The 20404-nt window shown below is 50.3% G+C and overlaps 4 protein-coding genes across 4 annotated transcripts; 1 reads left to right on the forward strand and 3 right to left on the reverse strand.

The window, feature by feature from the left end:
- Positions 1-702: 702 nt before the first annotated feature.
- LOC128270814 (gustatory and pheromone receptor 39a-like) lies at positions 703-2030 on the reverse strand. Its single transcript, XM_053008235.1, has 3 exons — positions 1116-2030; positions 848-1009; positions 703-780 (listed from the first exon to the last, which is right to left on the reverse strand). Exons 1-3 carry the CDS (start codon positions 2028-2030, stop codon positions 703-705), a joined length of 1155 nt encoding a protein of 384 aa, XP_052864195.1.
- A 489-nt stretch (positions 2031-2519) lies between these two features.
- On the reverse strand, positions 2520-4121 carry LOC128273660 (transcription factor E2F6). Its single transcript, XM_053011681.1, has 3 exons — positions 3948-4121; positions 3758-3867; positions 2520-3550 (listed from the first exon to the last, which is right to left on the reverse strand). Exons 1-3 carry the CDS (start codon positions 4110-4112, stop codon positions 2731-2733), a joined length of 1095 nt encoding a protein of 364 aa, XP_052867641.1. The 5' UTR covers positions 4113-4121; the 3' UTR covers positions 2520-2730.
- Positions 4122-5153: 1032 nt separating this feature from the next.
- LOC128272461 (probable ATP-dependent RNA helicase DDX47) lies at positions 5154-6706 on the forward strand. The gene is made up of 2 exons (XM_053010276.1): positions 5154-5320; positions 5387-6706. The coding sequence occupies exons 1-2, from the start codon at positions 5162-5164 to the stop codon at positions 6692-6694; spliced, it is 1467 nt and encodes a 488-aa protein (XP_052866236.1). The 5' UTR covers positions 5154-5161; the 3' UTR covers positions 6695-6706.
- A 1697-nt stretch (positions 6707-8403) lies between these two features.
- On the reverse strand, positions 8404-19229 carry LOC128272761 (carbohydrate sulfotransferase 5). Its single transcript, XM_053010630.1, has 5 exons — positions 18712-19229; positions 16874-17485; positions 11055-11234; positions 9008-9209; positions 8404-8923 (listed from the first exon to the last, which is right to left on the reverse strand). The coding sequence occupies exons 1-5, from the start codon at positions 18954-18956 to the stop codon at positions 8804-8806; spliced, it is 1359 nt and encodes a 452-aa protein (XP_052866590.1). The 5' UTR covers positions 18957-19229; the 3' UTR covers positions 8404-8803.
- Between the last annotated feature and the right edge of the window lie 1175 nt (positions 19230-20404).

A 20404-nucleotide genomic window follows, 5' to 3' on the forward strand; every position in this document is an offset into this window, starting at 1 on the left:
TAAAGCATAAGCAAAAAAATGTCGTTTTAACTTACGCGTCGCTATTTACATTTACCGCACTAGGTTTTGCTCCTTTTACGATATTTACGCTAAGCTGACCGGTGGCGCCACGCACGGACGAACCCGGACCCTATGTACAAACCGTTATTTTGTGTGTAGAATTCAGGGCGCGCAGTTTCGTTTCTTCACTTTGCGCCTAATGTTACGTGTTTTGTTGCAAAAAAAAGCCCAATTCGCCTTTAAGTAGAATATTGTGGGGAGGTAAGAGGCGCGTCAGTGACCGTCTCGCAGCAGAGAGTACTTGTTAAGTGTGTAGGTCTAATGTAATGTAATGTGAATTTTTATAATTGTGTCTTTGGAAGGGAGAAACGTAACAGATGGTTTCGCGAGCACATGTTATTAAGTTTCAACACAGTGAAGGAGTGTGGTTGTGTGTGTGTGGCCGGGTCGGGTCTAAAAATTGAGCGTCCTTGTGACATTGTGTTGGTGGAAGCAGCAGTAGCGGCCAATCCGGCCTCCTTAAAGTTTGCTATGTGGATCCGAATGTTGATGCGTGAATGTATGAACGGTTGTAAATGAATGGATTCACTCCTCGAAAGCAACAGTCCGGTTTCGTGTATGATGAGTTTTATTTGAGTCACCAATCCGAACTCCAGAAACGATGAAACACTGTCCTACCGCGCGATCGGATTGGGTACTGTTCTACTGGTTCTCGTTGTCGATTTCCAATTGCCGGAATTGCATCAGTATCACCAGGTACGTTACGATCGAGCTGATCACCTACGATCGGCAGGAAGTAATGTCATATCGCTTGCAAGTCTCTGCAGAGCAGCATTCATTCGCCTACCGTGTAATTTAAACTATTGTCTATCGCAAACATGCCGTAAGCAGTGAAGCGAGTGTCCTGAAATTGACTCTTCACCAGCAGCTTGTCGATCATCTTCTGCAAAGGGCGATTGTTGTCCTGCGCCATTCCGTAGGGGCAGGTATGGTGTATCATTTCGTTAGCCTGTGGCAAAATTTAACAGCCTCTTACATTAATCTCATTGTTTAATAAAAAAAATATTTGAAATATGTCGCGCCAAAAAAAGCGCCTCTCACTGTGTGCGACTTACCTGCTCCGAAATGTACCCTGCCACCATCAGAAGACTTCCCGCAGGGATACATTTCCACACGAACATGATCGAATGAGCCACAGCGTAGTGGGATTCGCTTTGTATTATAAACTTTCCATTCAGTATGAAGTCAAAGTATAAAATGGCGGTGATCGATACAAACCACGACGCACTGACTACCAGAAACAAAACCCCGTATACACGATTTATCAGCCCGATGCAGCGCAACAAATCGTCACGCAGGCGCAAAATTCTGCAGAGTTCCGTAACATTGCCGGCGGCAACGCAATCGCCGATAAGTGTTTTCAAACGCTTAGCACAATGGCCAGCTGTCCACAGCAGGAACACAAGATGGATCACATACCAATCGGTAAGCAGTACTTCCACTCGTAGATGAAACACCACCATCCAGGTTCCGTCGTAGTTGGTTTGAAAAACATAACTGTGAAACAGAATACAGATAGTAACGGCAAGGACCACGCATAGCCAACGGTAGCGTTGTGTGCGGAGATTGCACAGGCTCGTTTCGTGGCACACGGTTTCAACACGCTCCAGAAGGTGGACTAGCGCACGGATGCTTTTCAAATTGAGTGCGTTCGTGATCAAGATCGATAGAATCATGAACGTGTCGACCAGTGTGGCAACCAACCAAATCAGATACGAAAGAGACTGCAAAAAACGGCTCCCCGCAAACATGATCAGAAAGCGTACGTATGTTAACAGCACGATCAGTAGCAGGGCGACGGCTAAGCGCACGAAATACCATCGGTGCGCTGTTTTGAGGCAAGCATTCGACGTTGGCACCGGTACGGCGTAAGGATAGATCGCGCACCAACCAAGAATTGTTAGAAGATACTTTTGCTCTCGAAACACTTCCATCGCGAACGGCTGCTTTGATGCGAATGAATGTAACATCCGCACACTCGGTGAAATGGCAGTTTGAATTATTCAAATATTACCCCATCGCAGACCGCAAACGAACGGAACTGTCACGAGATAAAAAACGGTTGAGTTTTCACGATAACATCAACCCTTCCGTAACGCAGCGAGTTGTATGGTGCTTTCCAAGGAACGAATTTTAAACGAAACGGCATCGCTCTTACATCTTTTATTAGCTTGTTTTCGCTTTCATTTACATCTAATTTCGTTTATCTACCATCATAAAAAAGAAGTTTGAATCACGCACTTTAGTACATCAGTTTTTGACTATACAGCCGAGAGGAGAGGGTGGCTTACTGCACTTCCCGATGAGTAACCGGCAACGGTTAGTTGGCGGTATCACGACCTTCAGTCACCACCCTCAGAACGATGTTCTCTCGGCAGTATGGAAATAATTTAATATAATGCGATAAAGTGTTACACATAACGGACGTCACTTCGTCGGCAAACTAACTAGCTGGGGAGTCAGAAAAAAATTTAGGGTGAAGAAAAGTGGCGCATAATTGTTCCTAGCTCAGTACTAGCATTCGTATCGTGATATAAAAATATCGTATGAAACTAAATGCACGACCACCAAATGGTCCGGTGATCGGTGCTTGCGTCGGCCTGCGTTGCACAGGTGTTTGTCTTGTGGTCAAAGGGTGCTCACACGTCCTTTGTCGTCCTATGCCGCGTGTCACACGTCCAGATCGCTAACTTCCGCTTTAACACCCGCTGACGGGGAACCGAGATCAAACAGGTCGAGCACACCTTCGTCGGCGGTCAACGCCGTGTGGTAGGTACCGAAATTCGGTGGTTCGATGGCCATAAACGGAATCTGTTCGGTCGATTTATCTATCTTCTCCCCAACGCCACCTTTGAACCACCGGTTCGCCTGATATTTACTGTGCTCGTAAGGTTGCTGATCGATTAGCAATCGGGCCAACTGCTCCCGCTGCTGCCGAGTGGTACCGTCCTCATGGTTGGATGTGCCATCACTTTCGCCCCCCATCGTTTCGTCATCTTTCGGCTTCTCATGCTCCCTCTCGTCGGGTTGCTGTTTGATGGGATACAGTGAGTCTTGCGCGTCCGGCAGCTTCACGTACGATTCTGGACCACCACGAACGATGGCGATCCGTCTGCTGGGACGCGTGTAGCAAGCTCCGGCTTGTTCGCGCAGGACGAACATATCCAACGGAGACCTCTCAGCACAAGATTTCACCCAAAGCGATCGAGCAGTACGCCTGTCCGAAATCTTCCACGGATACTTCCCGCACAGTACCAGAACTTTTTGATGCTCAGCATCCATTGCGCCCGTCAGGTCCTCACTGCTCACGTACAAGTACGATCGTAGCGCTTTATCGTTCTGCAACAGCTCGATATTTTTCCGCATGATCTCGATGTGCGCATTGTACCACGCTTCGCGCAGTTCCAACTTCCGCCGTTCCTTCATCTGAATCCCGATCTTGCGGCCCGTACCGCGTGCCGAACCCGATTCGTTCGTTAGTTCCTGTCCTCTGCATTCCATTCCAGTTCCATCAGGACGCACACGGGCGGGGTTGGCATAAGAAAAAGAATAAGATACGCAGAACCATTCATCAATCGCTGGGCTGTGCATCCAAGGCGTGCTAAGGTTTACCGCGGTTGCGCGCGGCTGGTGCAGTTTGACAGCGGCCCGAACTGACAGCAGCTCGAAAAATGCAGTAGCAAAACATTTTACTTACATCCACTTGAAGTGATTTTTGGATTGCTTTTCGATCAACCCAATGCCCTCCAGAACATTCGTGACGTCGTAGATCCGTCGCTTCTGCCGGCAGCACATACTCCGCGACACCTGCAGCCGGGAGTGATTGTATGCGATCATTTACAGGCAAAAATGCTCCTGCAACCACTACCCCCTCCCAATGTACTTACGTCGCCAAGGTATAGGACACCATCCCCCGATTCGCTGATTACTCTCACGACGTCGTGCGTTACCATTGAGAGCGATTTATCATTGCGGGTACAGTGCCTTCCGTGGGTAACTTCATCGCAATTGGTGAACATGTTCTTTGGGCGGCCCAGTTTTACTATTTTCATCTGGGATGTCGCAACCATTTGCTGCACGACATCGATTTCTTCGCCTGTTTCCATTGTTTTCAGTTTTGAGCGCGAACGCGCTTACCTCACACACAGAACTTCTTTCTGTTTAGGATTAGGCGTTTTAATTGGCCATCACTTCGCATCAGTGCACCGTCGAGACAAAGAGCAGACCCCTGCACACCGGAACTGATGCGGGTACACCAATCTAATTCCGGGCGAGGTTCGTTACACCAGTCCGCAGACCATTGGGACCTTAATATCGGCGGGATGTGTGAAAGCGGGAAACAACAACAATCGGGCTCATTGGTGCGGCAGAGGAACGTGCGATTGTGGGTCCGAAGTGAGCATTACTGTATTGCACGTCGTATTTGTTTTTTATCACTACCTGCACCACCAACAGGGGCACAACGCGGACAAAACAATCACAAACTCCAACTCTCTTTCCACAACGGACACTGTTGATGGTTTGGCCAATGATTGACCGAAAATTCCGCCATCTGAGCGCGCGCAGTTTTCTGGGACGTGTTTTTTTGCTCTGCCAGCAAGCTGTCACTCGCGACTCGCGAATGTCAAATGAGTCAAACGAGATCGAAACAGAAAGCACAAAAATCACCGATTACGATAACGACCGAACGAAAAACAGATAGGCGAAAATATGCTCAAACAACTGCTGCGTATTGGTCCCAAGCTGCATGTTTAATTTGGCCGCGCAAAGAACAGGCGTAGTGAAAGACCGCGAGAAACGCTGTGGGATAAGCGGACATATTTGGTTTTAGGGAAGAATCGACGAACTTCTTATTGTGTTTTTGTGTTCTTTGCATGTGTTTTGATTAAATCCAACGTTTTCTTACACGCGCTCAAGTTATTATTGGTCCTCGAAATCATTATTTCATAAAAACTTTTGATACACACTGTATTTACAGCGGCACCCCGTGAGAACCGCTCACTCACCGCTTGACGTTTCGCATTGCTTGCCTGGTCACCGTGTTTACCTACGAAGCACGTTGTCGCGGCATTTTCGACGAGCACCGGTTAATTTCGTGATCATGTCCAGTTCAGAGAGCGAAATAGACGACACATCCGATGTGGAACGGGAACGGCTAGCGAAAGCGGCCACTGAAGCGGGTGATCCCGACGCGAACCACTCCGATGATGACGTAGATAGGCCAATCGAAAAAGAAGCGAGCGTTAGCTGGGAGGAACTGGTAAGCACAGCCAAAGGCATTGGCTTATTTCTTGCTGTAGCCATACTTTACCCGTTGTTTCTGCAGGGCATTATGGACACTTTGTGCCAGGCCTGTCGGGCACTGAAATGGAAGGTCCCCTCGAAGATTCAGCGTGAAGCGATTCCACTCGCTCTGCAAGGAAAGGACATTATCGGTCTGGCGGAAACCGGTTCCGGAAAGACGGCGGCCTTCGCGTTACCGATACTGCAGGCACTGCTCGACAATCCCCAGCGGTACTTTGCCGTCGTTCTGACGCCCACCCGCGAACTGGCGTACCAAATCTCGGAGCAGTTCGAGGCTCTGGGAACAACGATCGGCGTCAAGTGTTGTGTCGTGGTCGGAGGCATGGACTTAGTAGCGCAAGCCCTGCAACTTGCCCGCAAACCGCACATCATCATCGCTACGCCCGGCCGGCTCGTGGACCACCTGGAGAACACGAAGGGCTTCAGCTTGAAAGCCCTCAAGTACCTGGTAATGGACGAAGCGGACCGTATTCTGAACATGGACTTCGAGGTGGAGCTTAACAAGATCCTGAAGGTGATACCACGCGAGCGGCGCACTTTTCTCTTCAGCGCCACAATGACAAAGAAGGTGCGGAAGCTCGAACGCGCGTCCTTGCGCGACCCGGTCAAGGTGGAGGTATCGAGCAAGTATCAGACGGTCGATAAGCTGCTGCAATATTACCTCTTTATACCGGCCAAGTACAAGGACGTCTATCTGGTGCACGTCCTCAATGAGCTGGCTGGCAACAGTTTTATGATTTTCTGCAGCACCTGCAACAACACCGTCCGGACGGCGCTGATGCTGCGTGCGCTCGGATTGGCGGCCGTACCGCTCCACGGTCAGATGACGCAAAACAAACGGTTGGCTGCGCTGAACAAATTTAAATCGCAGACCCGCCAGATACTCATCTCGACCGATGTGGCCTCGCGTGGTCTCGATATCCCGCACGTGGACGTCGTGCTCAACCTGGACATTCCGATGCACAGCAAGGACTACATTCACCGCGTCGGTCGTACGGCTCGCGCGGGTCGTGCAGGGCAAGCCGTTACCTTCGTTACGCAGTACGACGTCGAGCTGTATCAGCGGATCGAGCATTTACTGGGAAAGAAGCTGCCGCAGTACAAGTGCGAAGAGGATGAGGTGATGGCCCTGCAGGAGCGTGTCGCCGAGGCGCAGCGGACGGCACGCATGGAACAGAAGGACATTGAGGAGCGAAAGGCGAGCAAAACTGTAAAAGGCAAACGAGGTGCCACCGCCGGATCCGATGACGACGACACGGAGCAGTTCAATGGCGTGCGCAAACGGTTGAAACCGAACGGCAAAGGTAAGCCGCAATCGAGACGCCGATAGAGTGGAAGAGAATCAACACCACCGTAATAAATCCCGTCTTGGAGCGCAATTTCATGTTTGTTTCCGGTTTTATTGTTTCATCTTCTCTCGCTTGTATCACATCTCCGGATTGAGCTGAAACGGTTTCGTTTAATTTTAATCTATCAATTCCATTTTAAAACGATTGCCGCTTCCAGTAGATACGGAATCGGACCGCTAGGGGCGCGCGCGCAAGGAACATCGGCAACAGCAATCGGTTACCACAAAGCGTCCCAACATTCCCGGCCCTGCTCGAAGTGTCCAGACGGCGTGCGCTTTGTCATTTTTATAAAATGAAATTCAGTTGTCACTCCCGGACTCCGAGGCCTGGTTTGGGGTGGTTTGGAACACGAGATTTAACAATCGTCCGCCTAGAAGCACCTACTATCGCTAATGATTGTGTCTTAAATCGTTAAATCGGGCGCGGTGTGGCTAATTTGGTTTCGCATTTATCCCAAAAAGGCAGCCAACATGTAGAAGCGCTCGTCTCGGAATCAAAAGCGGAACGCAACCACGTCTGACTATCAACGTTCGATTGATTGCTACTGCGTTGCGTTTGTGTGAACTGAGGAGACTGTACGCTTAACTAAATCTACAATAAATTATACGCCCGTTTCGTTCCTCCAAGCCACTGCTGCGCAATCCGCTCTTATAAAATGTAATTTCGTTGTCATTTTGTTCCAGGGTTTGTTCGTCTTGCATTCGGTTATGTTAAATTTACCGGGTGAAATAAATCGTTCCAACTGAACTTTGCCAGTTTTGCATGCGCACCGAACGTTACCACGGCAACTGTTGCGGTGCTTGAGGATTCATGTGCAAAGTAAGCGCCACATCCTTTGGCGTTTCCTCAACGCCAACTTCGAGTACGCTGCTCGTTTTTAATGTGAAGCTTAACAAATGCGCGCACTTTGCAGCCTTCGCTCCATGTCGCTGTCTCTACAATTCTACAATTATCATAACTAGAAGTATTAGAAATTCATTAAGTATCTGCAAATAGTGTGTAGCATCGGATCGGTTATGAACTGTAGTTTGCTGGAAGAAGTTCCGTGATTCTACTCACTCCGCTTGCTGCCGTGGAGTGTTTCTGTACTGAGTGTGAAGAAAAACTGTGATTGCTGCACGCCACAATCTTGCCCGCCCTCTGTCGGCGCAACAGCGCTCCTTCCGGTTCGGTTTTATAGTTTCAAATATTTTCAAGTTTTGCCTATATCGATATTGAGTGAAGACAGGATACATGCTGTGAGTTTAGTAGTAGTAGTGAGCAACAGCAAAAAAGGCACTCTAAGTGAACGAACAGCAGAACGCAGCCTTTTGCTGGAGCCGACTGTTGGTTTGTCCCGTAATACTATGCTTTTTTTAGTTTAATACACAATTCTACTGTAAGTTCTCTAGTGTTGTTTTTCTGTTCTCTGTTCAAATTGCCGAATGTTTGAATATGCTTTTGCTGCTCCTGGTCCGTCCGCAGAACCACAGTTCTCGGAACCGGTTTTTAGAATCGTCCTTACATTTTGCGATGCAAATACCGAAGTCCTTGACAATTTAGAGAAAAAAAAACAATAACAGAAAAAACCTAAACGAAACGTATCGACACAAGAGATAGACGATAATACGCCATAGACGACAACACTACACATATTGTTTCGTTTCCTCATCAGATCTGCGAATGTGACCACACAAACAACTAATAAGAACGCTCAGCTTATAAAACTATTTAGTCGAAGAACGAGTCAAAGTTATCAATCACGGCCAACACAAAGAAAGTATGCAACAAACTGCTCCGTTAGGGCCATCTTCTCACCATAGAACGCTTTCCAGCGCAACGAAAGCGCATCCTTGTGCGCCTGTGCTAATTCAATGATAATAAGTGCACATGATTCCGCCTCTCGGATCCGCGATTGCCAAATGCTTTTCCCAGTGTGTCGACACACAGCTAACCCTCGTCGTCAAAGCCTCCTAAAATCAGTGGGACAATTCCCGACGAAGCAGCATTCTCCAGTGCGCCATGTTTGGAGCAAAACACTCTCCTGCTCCACCAGTCCGTGGTCGGCTTACGGACGAACAGCACTGCGCCCAACACCGCCGTGTCATGCCTCACGAAACACTGTACGGTAGCAGGGGGTTGAAGTTATCGTTCAGTTCCCGCTCGCTGGTGGCATTCCGGTAGCCCCAGCTTTTCATCGCCGCCACACAACTGTCCTGAATAATTTTCACCTGCGGAAGAGAACGAAAAAAAAAAAACGATCGGTAACGGTCGGTGCTACAAGAACCACCGGTCCCAATGGAAGCGATACCCACCTCTTCGAAGGTGAGGTCCTTCGTCCAGTGAAACGGCGCCGATTTGGAGTCGCGGTACGTCGAGCTAACGCCGCCAACGTCCTGCTTGGTGTGCGTATCGAGAAATGCTCGTACCGCCGGATGGAATGGAAGCCCATAGAAGTGCAGAATCTCTTTGGTCATTTGGTACGGGTTCAACGAGAGGTCCTCGTACCGTATCACTCTGCCGAGAAAGGGAAAGCAAAACAGGAATGGTAACACTTGAGCCGAAAACATACAAATACATATTCTGTCTCGTCAAACTTTCTTCGTCAATCTTTACTTCAACGGTGGAACATCCCTTACTAGCACCGTTATTATCCGACGTGGAAAAAAGCTCATTATTTCCTGCATTCCTTTTGACGCGTACCAGCCAACTCACACTTTCTTGCGCAGAATGGCGCGTAAAATCGCGCAAAGAACACAAAACCACGCGCGCAGTAGTTACACGTGCCTGAGCAAGGAGCAAGGAGTCGGGGGATTGCTTCTACCGGGTCACCGGGCACCGGTCAGTGAACCGAATCGCTGAGAACCGACCCGTTGCCACCGGAAAAGGTGGTGGACAAAAATACTTTACAATCTTACAGCCGCACACAGAGAAGTGACGAAATTTAATCAAAATAATTAGACACGTAACGATGGCGCGCGATGGTGAATGAATGCGCGGGTTTCCATCGGGTTTCCTTTCACTTCTTTGGCGACCCGAGACACCGAGGGCAAAGAAACGGAAAGCGTTTTGAACGTCAGAAGACCCCCCGGGTTTTCCAATTCCCGGGCTCTGTCTGATGATCACTGCGCCGTTGGATGATAGAATTGGAAAGGCACTGCTGCAATATCGCGCTATGCTCAGGGTGTGCCCGCAGACCCATCCCATCGCCAGGTGATCTGAGTGGTCTCGATCGATCGACAGGTGTCAAGTCGGACAGGCGCGGCGGACGGAAGAACCGGGTAAACTATAATTTGCTCCTACGAAACGGCGTATCATTATGGGCCGGGCCCTTTGGATTCGCGCTCTAATGCCCAACTGGGGCCACCCGTGGGCCAGGATTTCAATCACGGGCTAATCACTATCATTTTCCTCATCAACCAACGAGACGACAGTCAGCCACCATTCGAGGGAAGATCGGGCGCGATTCCGATACTCTCGGGCGCTCCAACTACTAATGGCTGATGTGGCTTTCGCATGCAAATTCGTAGCCCCATTCGGTTCCGCAGCGGTGATGAAATGAATCACATTTAAATTCAAACGTCGTGTCACCCACGACCGACGGACCGACAGCCGAGCCGGCAGCATCGACTGTGCTGTCGCGTGTAGAAAGTGAATTAAACCACCGGGAGCCATCCCCCTCCGACCGGGCAGCGCTCGGAACGACGCTACGTAAAAGTGGACCACCAAACCATTAGCCGTTCGCCACCTTTCGTAGAAATTGTCCCCAAGACTTTCGATTTTTTCGCGATCGTGAGTTCTCGTGAAAGGAAAGCGCCCCTCGGCAAAGGGGGTCTCGTTAGGGGCATTAGTGCTGAAATTATAAATGCATGAATTAATGCCCCACAATCCCACCACGGTACGGGTTAATTGGAAAAGATATTAATCGCTGATCGCTGCCGCTCGGTTCAAAATTCCACGATAAGCCTTGCGCCATCAAACCACTCTACGAGATGCTCGATCACAACTCTACGTCTAATTACGATCTGAATCGGGGACTAAAAATAAGAAGTCGTTCAGCCAGTGAAGCTGAAACAACCGAATATCGGTTACGGGTTTTTAGACCATAATGTTCGTCTATCAACACCGCACCGGAGTTGCTGCACTGTCATCTCCAGCCTGACCCTGACCTAGTGCAATCGATGCAAAGGGGAACCGAAACATGAACCAGATCGAGACCGCATCACGGAGCATCCACTCCTCCCCCCGATGGTTTGTCGTGACGCATGCCGATACACCATCAATTGCATGCTACTTCCCGTTTTTTTGCGTTTTTCGGTGGAGGCCAAACGGTTGTTGTCCGCCGAAACGCTTGCTACGTACCGAAACCGCTTCGGAAAGCGTTCACTCAGCTCGATGGCCGCCTCATAGTCCAGCTGCATGTCGCTGCACACGGTGGTCGGATCGTCACAGTCGGGGCGTCCCGGGCACCAGACACGGTGCTTCCGTGACTGAAGTGATCCCCGCGGGTCACGTATCAGCAGCACCACGCGCACGTTCAAGCTGTGTGTGGAGAGGAAAGAAAAGGAAAGGAAAGACACGTTAATCACTCCGGAGAAGGCATGGTAATCAATTACGGCGGTGGCGGTGGACCGATGCCAGTGCCATCGGCATCCCGCCACCCAATCGCGGGGCCGCACAGCCACCACATCCGGCGTGCGGCGGTCATTAATTCTACACCCAACCCGAGCAAGCTGCTGCCGTGCTATGATTCCATAACGCCGTGCTCCGGTGGTGGTGGTGCTCCGCTATCAAGAATATTCTGATAGTGCGCCAACACGTATTGGTATGTCGCCCCCCCTAACGCCGGAGCCGGACGCTAGAAACAAATCTAATTAACCCGTCCTCTCTCGGGTTGAGGGGTGAGCGAGAGGACAAATCGCGAGCCATTACAATCTCACGCCGACCACCACCACAACAAAGCCAGAGGAAATGGTATGAGCAAATGATGGACATAAATGTCGACATCATTGACAACCTCCTGCCGGGCCGCCGATTGCAATCATCCGTCGAAACTCCGGACCGGACCAGACCCAACGCTGATGGCATACGCTGATTCACTTTGTTCGATTGGCACGCACCGCACACCCTCGTCGGATGCCACACGTTTGAAGCGGAAGGGGCGCTCCTTCCAGCCACCTCGGAACAGCCATATGTCCCACACAGCTGATACGTTTTTAATGCGGTTCTAGAACAAAAAGCACAACAAAGGCAACGGCGCCGACGACCAAACAATGGGGGGGTACACACTTATCGGAATATCATAGATTGTGGACAGATTTGTGGTGTGTCATAGTTGGGGAATGCAACGTTCCACGGTCGGTCGCTTGATGACCCTAATTAGAAGAGAATTTGGACTACACAAAAGTGCAAACAGTCAGCCCTCGCTCCGGTCGGTCGACATATAAAATGTGGAATGCAAACGGAGATTGCAGCAAGTGAGCCCTCGGCCGTAACGGAGGGGCTCTTTATGGTCTCCTATTACTTTTGCAACTGATAACGGAAACAGTGTCGGAAAAAAGGTCCCAGTTGTTGGTACAGCTATAACCCGTAGCTCGTCATTCTTTTCGCCTGAATAGTCCGTAACACACACACTCCAACGAACATCGACGAGGGATGAACAACTCCGGGGAGCCGCTTGTTGACCGGTCCGATGTGTATTGATTCGAATTGATTGACTTTAATTGATAGCCAACCAGCCTGAAACCAGCATGAAAATCGAAACGCGGACAACCGCAGTCCGACGGGGGGTGCCGTTAGCGGCAACGCGATTAACGGATGCGCGCAGCACGGCGCAATGGCGGCAGCAATCACTCCCTCCCCGGGGGTAATGCCAAGGCCGTCGTCACATCGCCGCCGCCGCCGCCGCCGTTGCAGTTCTTCTCTCCAACGTTCGAAGTGCGCCAATTTGGACGGGTCGGGTTTTTGACTATCAGGTCGAAGGTCGATACAAAGAGACTGGTTTGGAATATTCCGTCGTCGTCGGACAGGAGACGGGAGCTGAAGCCAGACCGGTGACGTGCCAAATCATTGCCAAAAAACACAGCAAATTGGGTTAGAGGCATAGAGAGTATGTTCTTGGCCTATCGAAGCGACCCCACCGAGGATTAATGGAGCACATTTTCAGCTCGGCTTACGTGGCCCAGACGAATGGAGCAAAGTGGACGCCCCAGTGCACCCCAGCAGTATGCACACAAGTTGGAGCCGAAGGAAAACTAGTGGCCAGCTAATACGAATGCCGGCCGAATCCCTTTCCCCGCGTGGCCTCACGTCGACCTCACGATGGGCTTCGGTAATGGATTTTGGGTTTTTTTTGTGTCTTCAGGGGAAAACTTGTATCGCTCTCCGGTTCGGTAATCGCTATTGATTTCCAAAGCCCAGCGCAGCAAAGCCGCCGCAGGGGCGGTCTAATTTTAGGAGAGAGGCCGTTCGGAAGCAAACCCCCCAAAAAGGGCCGAACTGGACTTGCGTGCGCTTTATCGTTTCCTTTATTTCCTGGCGCGAAAGAGAAAACTAGTTACTAGAGTCGCGATCGATTGAGCAAATTTTTCGTTCGGTTCTTAATAATAGTTTTTCGGAAATCCAATTTCTCCAATCATTTCAGCGCAGCACTATAAAAAGCGTGACCATACGGACTAAAGTGCGCCCTAGTAAGTGACCCGGCAGTTGTTTTAGATGCCATAAATCGATCAAGCACACAAGCGCACGGACTTTCCCGTCCCCGCGATGATAAAATGTTAATAAGCAAACGTTTGACCTTTGACTGTAAAAATAAACATTGCATCCCAAACGGTAAGCACTGTTTAATCAATAGCAGCCCTTCGCGAATGCTGCTCCCAAGGAAGGTTCAAGGACGGGTGCATTTGGAAATCCAAAAACGACACTTGGTTCCCCACTGGTAATGGTAGCCAAGATTCAGCAACCCGAACGAACCGTGTTTCTTGTGTCATTCGTGAGGTGGCGTACAAACAACAACACCAACTGATTGATTACGGTTCTTTCGGCCACCCCAACACAGCACAGCTTAACCCCCTCATCAGCTGCATTAACTAACATTAACCGTTACCGCAGCAGCAGCGAACAGCCGGTTCCTTCGGTCACTTATCGGCGCGCCACGCAAGAGATCGCGAATGCGCGCGCACCCGTATGTTTATGCTTCGCTGGCTGATTTTATGCTTGCCATTCCGTTTCATTATCTGCACGTTTCACAGAGCTCCCTGGCTCTCGAGTTGCATTTATTATTAGCATTGTGCTGCTGGCGATCACGGGTCGGGGTGTAGGGGTCGGTTTAGGCTGCACAATGGCCATCCTTGTGTCGCAATTATGTTCACTATCGTTCAGTGTCTGTGTTTGTTCGTTGCAAAAATGGTTTCTTTGTAGCTACGGAAAACAAAGTTTCCAGTTCCTCACTTTCGGTGCCGTACAATCGATTTGCCCAATCCGACTCGTGATACGGGGCGAGTCGACGTACGGTAGACCAATTTCCACACTGCAATCCTTTCCGGAGTGAAAGCCACCCGACCGCACGCGTAATTGCTTCCGAATTGATTAATAAACATCATGAAAACTATTTTGAACCAGTTAACGCGCCCCGCTAGCGGGAGTCGGTCCCCGTACCTTATGTCCATCCACTCTGCGTTACTTTTTTATTATCTAAAAACGGGAAAATCCTCCAACATACGAGGAGGATGTGAAATGTGATTATAACCGAAATACGGTACAGTGGCACGGTTCAGGCACTGCCAGCGATTGCCGATAGATCACTGCCCGCTGCCTGGTTATCATCTACGACCGTACAGCAGCTTCATCGAAATTGGAATGGAGGCACCAAAAAACCGTGCGCTACTAACATTTTTCATTAATTGTGACTAACGGAACCTGGGATTAAAGTTTACGCCTCAAATTCGCCAGCAACTCGCTGGCGGTGGTCGCTTTTTCATGAGTAGCACCAAGTACCCTTGCAAACGATTATCGTCGGCGATCTCGCCGGCAGAAACGAAACGGAACATCGCCACGATGCCCAACGCCCCACGATGCCCCATGATGCCCAGACCATGAAACGTGTAGGGGCGAAGCCAGCCAGCGGCGATCGTATCACCTTTCGCTGCCACCTTGCGAATGCTTGTCATAGAAGCGGTGCCCGTGGTTCGTTACTGAGCTCTCTCGATGATCTCGACGGGGAACGCCCAATTGCGCTGGCAAAAAATAGTTTTAGTTTCAAGAATTTCTAACTGCATCACCGCGCATCGGCCCACCGGCTTGCGGCGCTTTGCTTCATTCCTTTTCGGTTCACCAGCCGCGTCGACAAGCGCGTTTGGCAGGGTCGCAGATGCTATGAGTGCGACCCGCAACGGCGCGCCCCGGTAAGGCGCATGATACGTTGCGGATGATCTTATACGTGCCCCAGGCGCGCACACACAAGTAGGCCACTTTGGCAAGCACGTTGATGATCGCTCGTGAAGCTGCTAAATGTTTCTATAGTTTTTGCACTGCATGGCCACGCGATCGGATGGTTGGGTTCCCCCCGGTTGGCCGGATGACGGATGTGAGGAGTATGTGTACCACACGCGCTGGCGAATGAAGTGTCCCCGGATCAGCGAGAGCCCTTGTTTTTTCGTAGCTCAAAGACGCCCATCCATCAAGCAGCGGTTCCGAATCGCGGCGAGCGGCAAAACGAGTCTCAACGGGGCTCGCTCGTCTTGTGATGTCACAGACGCCATCGGCAACGGCAGTCAGTGTACAATCATTCCAACCGGTTCTCGAGCGAAGCCTACCCCACCCAGGCGGCTGGCATAATCTGAACGGTTCAGCATCGAAGTCAATGCCAGCAGCGCTGCTTCAGCCAGGAGAGACGAGAGCACCACTCGCTCCTCCAACGGGCATGATTTTCAACAAGTGGCAACTCGTGCTTGGCGGGCGCAACGCGACACAGATGTTGCAAAACATCTCTGAAGTGACTTCAACACGACCCCACCAGACCCCCCCCAGATGATGCTGGACTGGAGATGCAATGGAGCGTATTTGACCACCGGATCTTCGGCAGGAGTGTTGAAAACCCCACATTCCGACCTCAACACACATGGGTTCAAGCAGCAGATGCCCATCACTCAGTTCTCAAGCGTATTGCACGTCTAGCAGCCATCGAACAATACTTTCTCTGATTGGAAACCAATTGAACCAGGCGACCCCTTGGACTGGCTTATGGGCAGAAAAAGTGGTTATGGCCCCGCGCAAAGCCGTAAGGTTACAGCCACGAAATAAGTGGAAGGAAAGTTCAGTACGGGAAACGGGAACCCGTTCCTAGTTGGAAAATGATCAAAAAAGTCACTTTCAAATCCCCACATGAATCGACAAACTGGCCGGACACTGTTGGCCCGTGTAGGAAAAGGTTTGTGGATTGCTTGGCTATTTGTACTTAGTATTCAATGAGTATTGGCAACCGGCCCCAAAGTCTCCAACGAAACGAACGAGAGACAGCAAAAGTCGAGCCTGCCGTGCCGTCGTCTGTGACCTACATTTAGGCCGGAACACGCTTGATGCCACAGTTTGCCATCAAATGGACCGAGAAGAAGCAATAAAATTGAATATTGTTCCAATAAAGTACACTGATGCAAAAAAGGGGAAAGAATGGAGTCCTACGCAACAAAAAAGATGACGTTGAAAGGATACAAAACCAATAACACGGTCGTGTCCAAAAAATGGATCTCCCCGCCGGAGCTGGTTTCGGTCACACAGTGGGAGTTGCACGTGCTACGCGTGGCCAGCATGTTTCGCATCTGAACGTATGGGTTCCAAAACGATCCTGAGAGTCAATTTTAAGCTTCACCTAGACAGGTGCCCCGTTATTGGGACACCTTTGGTTTGACAAATTCTTTTGTAACACTGAAATCTCCGACGATGGACATGCTGTCCGTGCTGCGCTCAATGTGGACCATAGTGCCACGGTTCGTGATGTCGAAAAATGAAACCCCCCCGAGGAACCACTTGGGTTGACCTGGGTCAATAAAAATCGATCGTTGCCGGACGGCTGCCGCATGGCGGAGTCATTAGGACGATACAGCTTCGGGTGAACCTTCGGAACCTCCATCAGAATGGAAAGGATACACTTTATATGCCTGTCCGCCAGGGCTAGGTGTGCTTACCTTTCGTCCTCGAGTAGTGGCAACAGAAGGGAGGCCCGCAATCGGACCACCTTCATGCTCTGCAGTGGAAACAGCTGGCAGTAGGGCCCGAGAAAACGTGGCTCGTAGCAGAACTGGGGAAAGCGCACACACTGCTGCCAGAGGCGGGTGTTGTGGCTGAACAGATAGTTGTGCGTCCGGCCAAAGTCGAGATAGTTCTCCATCCCGCTGTAGTCGCAGCGCAGCAGATGCCGTAGGTTATGGATCGCTACACTGTCGTTCGGTGGTCCCCGGATCTGCACGATATCGAAGTCGAGCAGCGGCTCGTAGTGGTAGTAGTTGCCGGGCAGCGCGTTCAGGATGTCCCCGAGAAACGTCGAACCGGAGCGCCACGTTGTGATGATGACACTGCGGCGCGGGTTCCCGCCCGTTTCCGGCGTTAGTTCCGACAGCTTCTGCTCCTCGAAGTTGGCAGTATACTCGTAGGAAGCGGTTTCGGCGGCCAACAGGGTGCGCTGATAGCTCAGCACATCCTCGATGCCGATGGTCGCATTGTGGGCCGTCGGCATCGGCGGGAACGAGTCGTACGCTGGGACACTCCCGCCACCGCCACCGTACGGTGCCGAACGGAGCCTGTCGAATAGAGTGGAACCAAAAGAAACGTTTTACTCGCAACCTACAGCCTGGTACAGAAAGATGGAACCGGTACTGTGCAAATAAACGCTCCGAAAAGGCACAATGCGACGCTGCGACAGAAATTTCCCTTCGGGCCCATGGTAAACGCGAGAAAGCTGGTTGCCGCCTAAGATTGGCCGCGGGCACCGGCCAAGCCCAGCGAAACAAGGGCAAACGGAATGGTTAGTAAAGTGCAGCGCAAAAAAGAATTAGCATTATTATCCCACGCACTGTTTGCATCATTCGCCCGTCGTCGTCTGAGGGGCTCCCACGCCAAAATGGACCGGTGGGGCATAGAGGCCAACGGACTGTGTGGAATGAAATGTCGGCTGCTGCCACCCCGAAGGCAGTGCCCAACATTATCACCACTCAAGGCACAAACACCACCAACCAACAACATACTTTTTTGTCGCAGCGCGTTGCAGTGCGAAAACACGACTGCAAGATGAGCTACGAGGGCATAATGCATGCAATGCTGCAATCGAAAGATAAGGAAATTAAATGTAGCAAACAAAAAAACCAACTGCATTAAGGATTCGAGTACGATTGGTCACCAAAAGTTTTCAACACTTGCAGTATAAAGTGACGAACTATAGCAAAATAAACATCGCAGCAAGCCTTCGAGGACTCGAAAGAATCCGGTAGACAATCATGCATTAAACCCTTTTCAAGATATTGCCTTTTCCGGAAAGAGCAAACACACCGGGTTGGTATCGTACCACCAGATTGTGAGAAAAAAAGGGTAGTGGCATGTGAAGTAGAATTTAGAAATGCTTTACATCGCCCGCGGCATAGCATACCGCGATGTCGCGTGTGTCTGATGTTGTGTGCTTTCACTTTCCATATCCTTTGTTGAAGGGGCTGTTAAAACTGAAACCTCTGCCGCCACGTGACGGAAGAGCAATAGGAAGGCGAACGTTGGCTAAATATTTGGAAAAAAAAAGTATTTTCGACAGAAATATTTGCCCGCGGCACGGCTTTCGCTTCTTTATTGCACCGTTGGCTTTTCCTGGAAACTTTTTTATCGGCACATTCACCACAAAAAATCCTTTCCGGAGACTGAGACCCTTTCTCTCGGTCTCAGCTCGGACCACCACATCCAAGCAGGCGTAGTATTATTGGCATATTTTCGTCGAAGACACATTTTTAACGGCGTGCCGTATCTTTTCCCTGCCGACACTTACCCGTAGTATTTGTGGGAGTTCAGCATTCGCTGGTTGGCGGTTCGTTCCCGCGGTCGGAAGTAGTCGGTGCCGTAGCTGTTCGAGGTGTAACGCTGGCTTGCGTACAGCACCAGGATACAGCCAACGGTGACCGCACACAGACCGGCCAGATTTTTGCGCCGCGACATCCTTTCCCGGCGGCCCACTCTACCGTTGGTGGGGCCGAGAGACGTCTTGACCGGTACGAGGATGGCAGCTTTCTCCATGCAGCCGCGCCGGATCGGCGACAGGCACCACACCAGTTCTAGGCCCACCGCCGGAACCTTGTTGCCATTCGCTACAAAACGGCGGCGCGGCTGCAGTTAATAAGGGCGACTTCGCACACCCGCCGTAGTAGTTTCTGCAATCGTTCCCACCCTTGCCCGGGAATCGATCGTCGTGGTTAGCCGGCCCTCGGCTGCACAAAAACCTGATCGCACAGTTTGTTTTATTTCCTTAGCCAAGGCTACTATGATTTTATTTTCCTTCGCCTTTCGTTAACCACCTTTCTCTCGCTTTTCGAGCTTGCCACTCTCACTCGTCGTCGCTCCCTTTCGTTCCTTCCTACGCTGGCACCGGGGCGCCGCGCTTGGATGCAGCAAGGTGTGTTCTATTTTTTAACAGCTTTTCCACAACACACTTTCCGGGCAGCCCGCTTTCCACGCGGCGTGTGACCCCGTTTTGCAGGGGTTTCTTCTCTCGCTTTTTCCTGGCACGACGTTCGCCACCACTGAACGGCAAATACACTGTCGCTTTGCGGGATGAAGGTTTTCCGAGGGGCCTTCGACACCCTTCCTACGTGATCGCTTGTTAACAAAAGGCATGGAGACACTCCCGCGACCGATTACTTCACGTAACGGCGGACACTTCTTCTACTTCAAACGGGTAACAGTTCAAGCAACCCGCGAATACTTCGTTGGCCACACAGTACTCCACTTGTTAGCGGACCGCACCTCATTCCGAACCGGAGCATACCTCCGCGAAAGTTGTAAACAAAAGCATCCTGTCGGAGGGTCGCTTCTTACGCGATCACTCCCTACGGACTGAACACTATCACGAAATAGACAGCTTGGTCGGACACTTTCTGCGTAATTACACGATCCAAAAACGGGGCACTTCTACTCCCGACGAACCGTACAAATTAACGGGAATAGTAAACTAAGCTCCACGTTCGCGACGTCCGAATGCACGCGCGTCGAGTCCAAGAATGGGGCTTTATTCAATTATAGAGACTTTCGTCTGTTTTATATACTAACAACTATTATCTCTAATAAAAGTATATTCTATCTTAACTCTTGTTAATTTGTCCTAACCCGAAACACGAAAGAATAACTCAACTTTTGTTTTGTTTTGTTTTGTTCAAGAAACGTCAAAATTGTATGAATGTTGTTTTTATGAAACTGAACCTAACTAAGACACTGCGAACCTAACTTTGATGACGAACCTGACACCCGAGTCAACTTACGAAAATTCCGAACAAATCCGAGTCAACCTACGAAAATCCCGAACAAATAAAGGGGAAAAGGGGGAAAGATAGACAGTAGCGTCTACAATTGAGTGTTGAGGGCTCGAAGCACTGTGAACTGTTGTTATTATCTTTATTCTAGAGCTTGAAATTCACTGTGTTACCTTCTTTTACCTGTCGAATCGAAACTATTGACTAACTAACTAAATT

The sequence above is a fragment of the Anopheles cruzii genome, chromosome 3, assembly GCF_943734635.1.
Source record: "Anopheles cruzii chromosome 3, idAnoCruzAS_RS32_06, whole genome shotgun sequence".
In the NCBI taxonomy this organism is placed as follows: domain Eukaryota; kingdom Metazoa; phylum Arthropoda; class Insecta; order Diptera; family Culicidae; genus Anopheles; species Anopheles cruzii.

Bases quoted from the DNA above. Each gene is read 5' to 3' on its own strand.
- LOC128270814 (XM_053008235.1), bottom strand. From the start codon at position 2,030: ATGTTACATTCATTCGCATCAAAGCAGCCGTTCGCGATGGAAGTGTTT. The intron at 1,010-1,115 runs GTAAGTCGCACA...ATTTTGCCACAG, and splicing joins CAGGGTACATTTCGGAGCAG to GCTAACGAAATGATACACCA. The intron at 781-847 runs GTAGGCGAATGA...TGCCGATCGTAG, and splicing joins ACAATAGTTTAAATTACACG to GTGATCAGCTCGATCGTAAC.
- LOC128272761 (XM_053010630.1), bottom strand. From the start codon at position 18,956: ATGGAGAAAGCTGCCATCCTCGTACCGGTCAAGACGTCTCTCGGCCCC. The intron at 17,486-18,711 runs GTAAGTGTCGGC...TCTATTCGACAG, and splicing joins AACTCCCACAAATACTACGG to GCTCCGTTCGGCACCGTACG. The intron at 9,210-11,054 runs GTACGTAGCAAG...CTTTCTCGGCAG, and splicing joins CGCTTTCCGAAGCGGTTTCG to AGTGATACGGTACGAGGACC.
- LOC128273660 (XM_053011681.1), bottom strand. From the start codon at position 4,112: ATGAAAATAGTAAAACTGGGCCGCCCAAAGAACATGTTCACCAATTGC. The intron at 3,868-3,947 runs GTAAGTACATTG...TCCCGGCTGCAG, and splicing joins GTGTCCTATACCTTGGCGAC to GTGTCGCGGAGTATGTGCTG. The intron at 3,551-3,757 runs GTAAGTAAAATG...AATGGAATGCAG, and splicing joins AAAAATCACTTCAAGTGGAT to AGGACAGGAACTAACGAACG.
- LOC128272461 (XM_053010276.1), top strand. From the start codon at position 5,162: ATGTCCAGTTCAGAGAGCGAAATAGACGACACATCCGATGTGGAACGG. The intron at 5,321-5,386 runs GTAAGCACAGCC...TTGTTTCTGCAG, and splicing joins GCGTTAGCTGGGAGGAACTG to GGCATTATGGACACTTTGTG.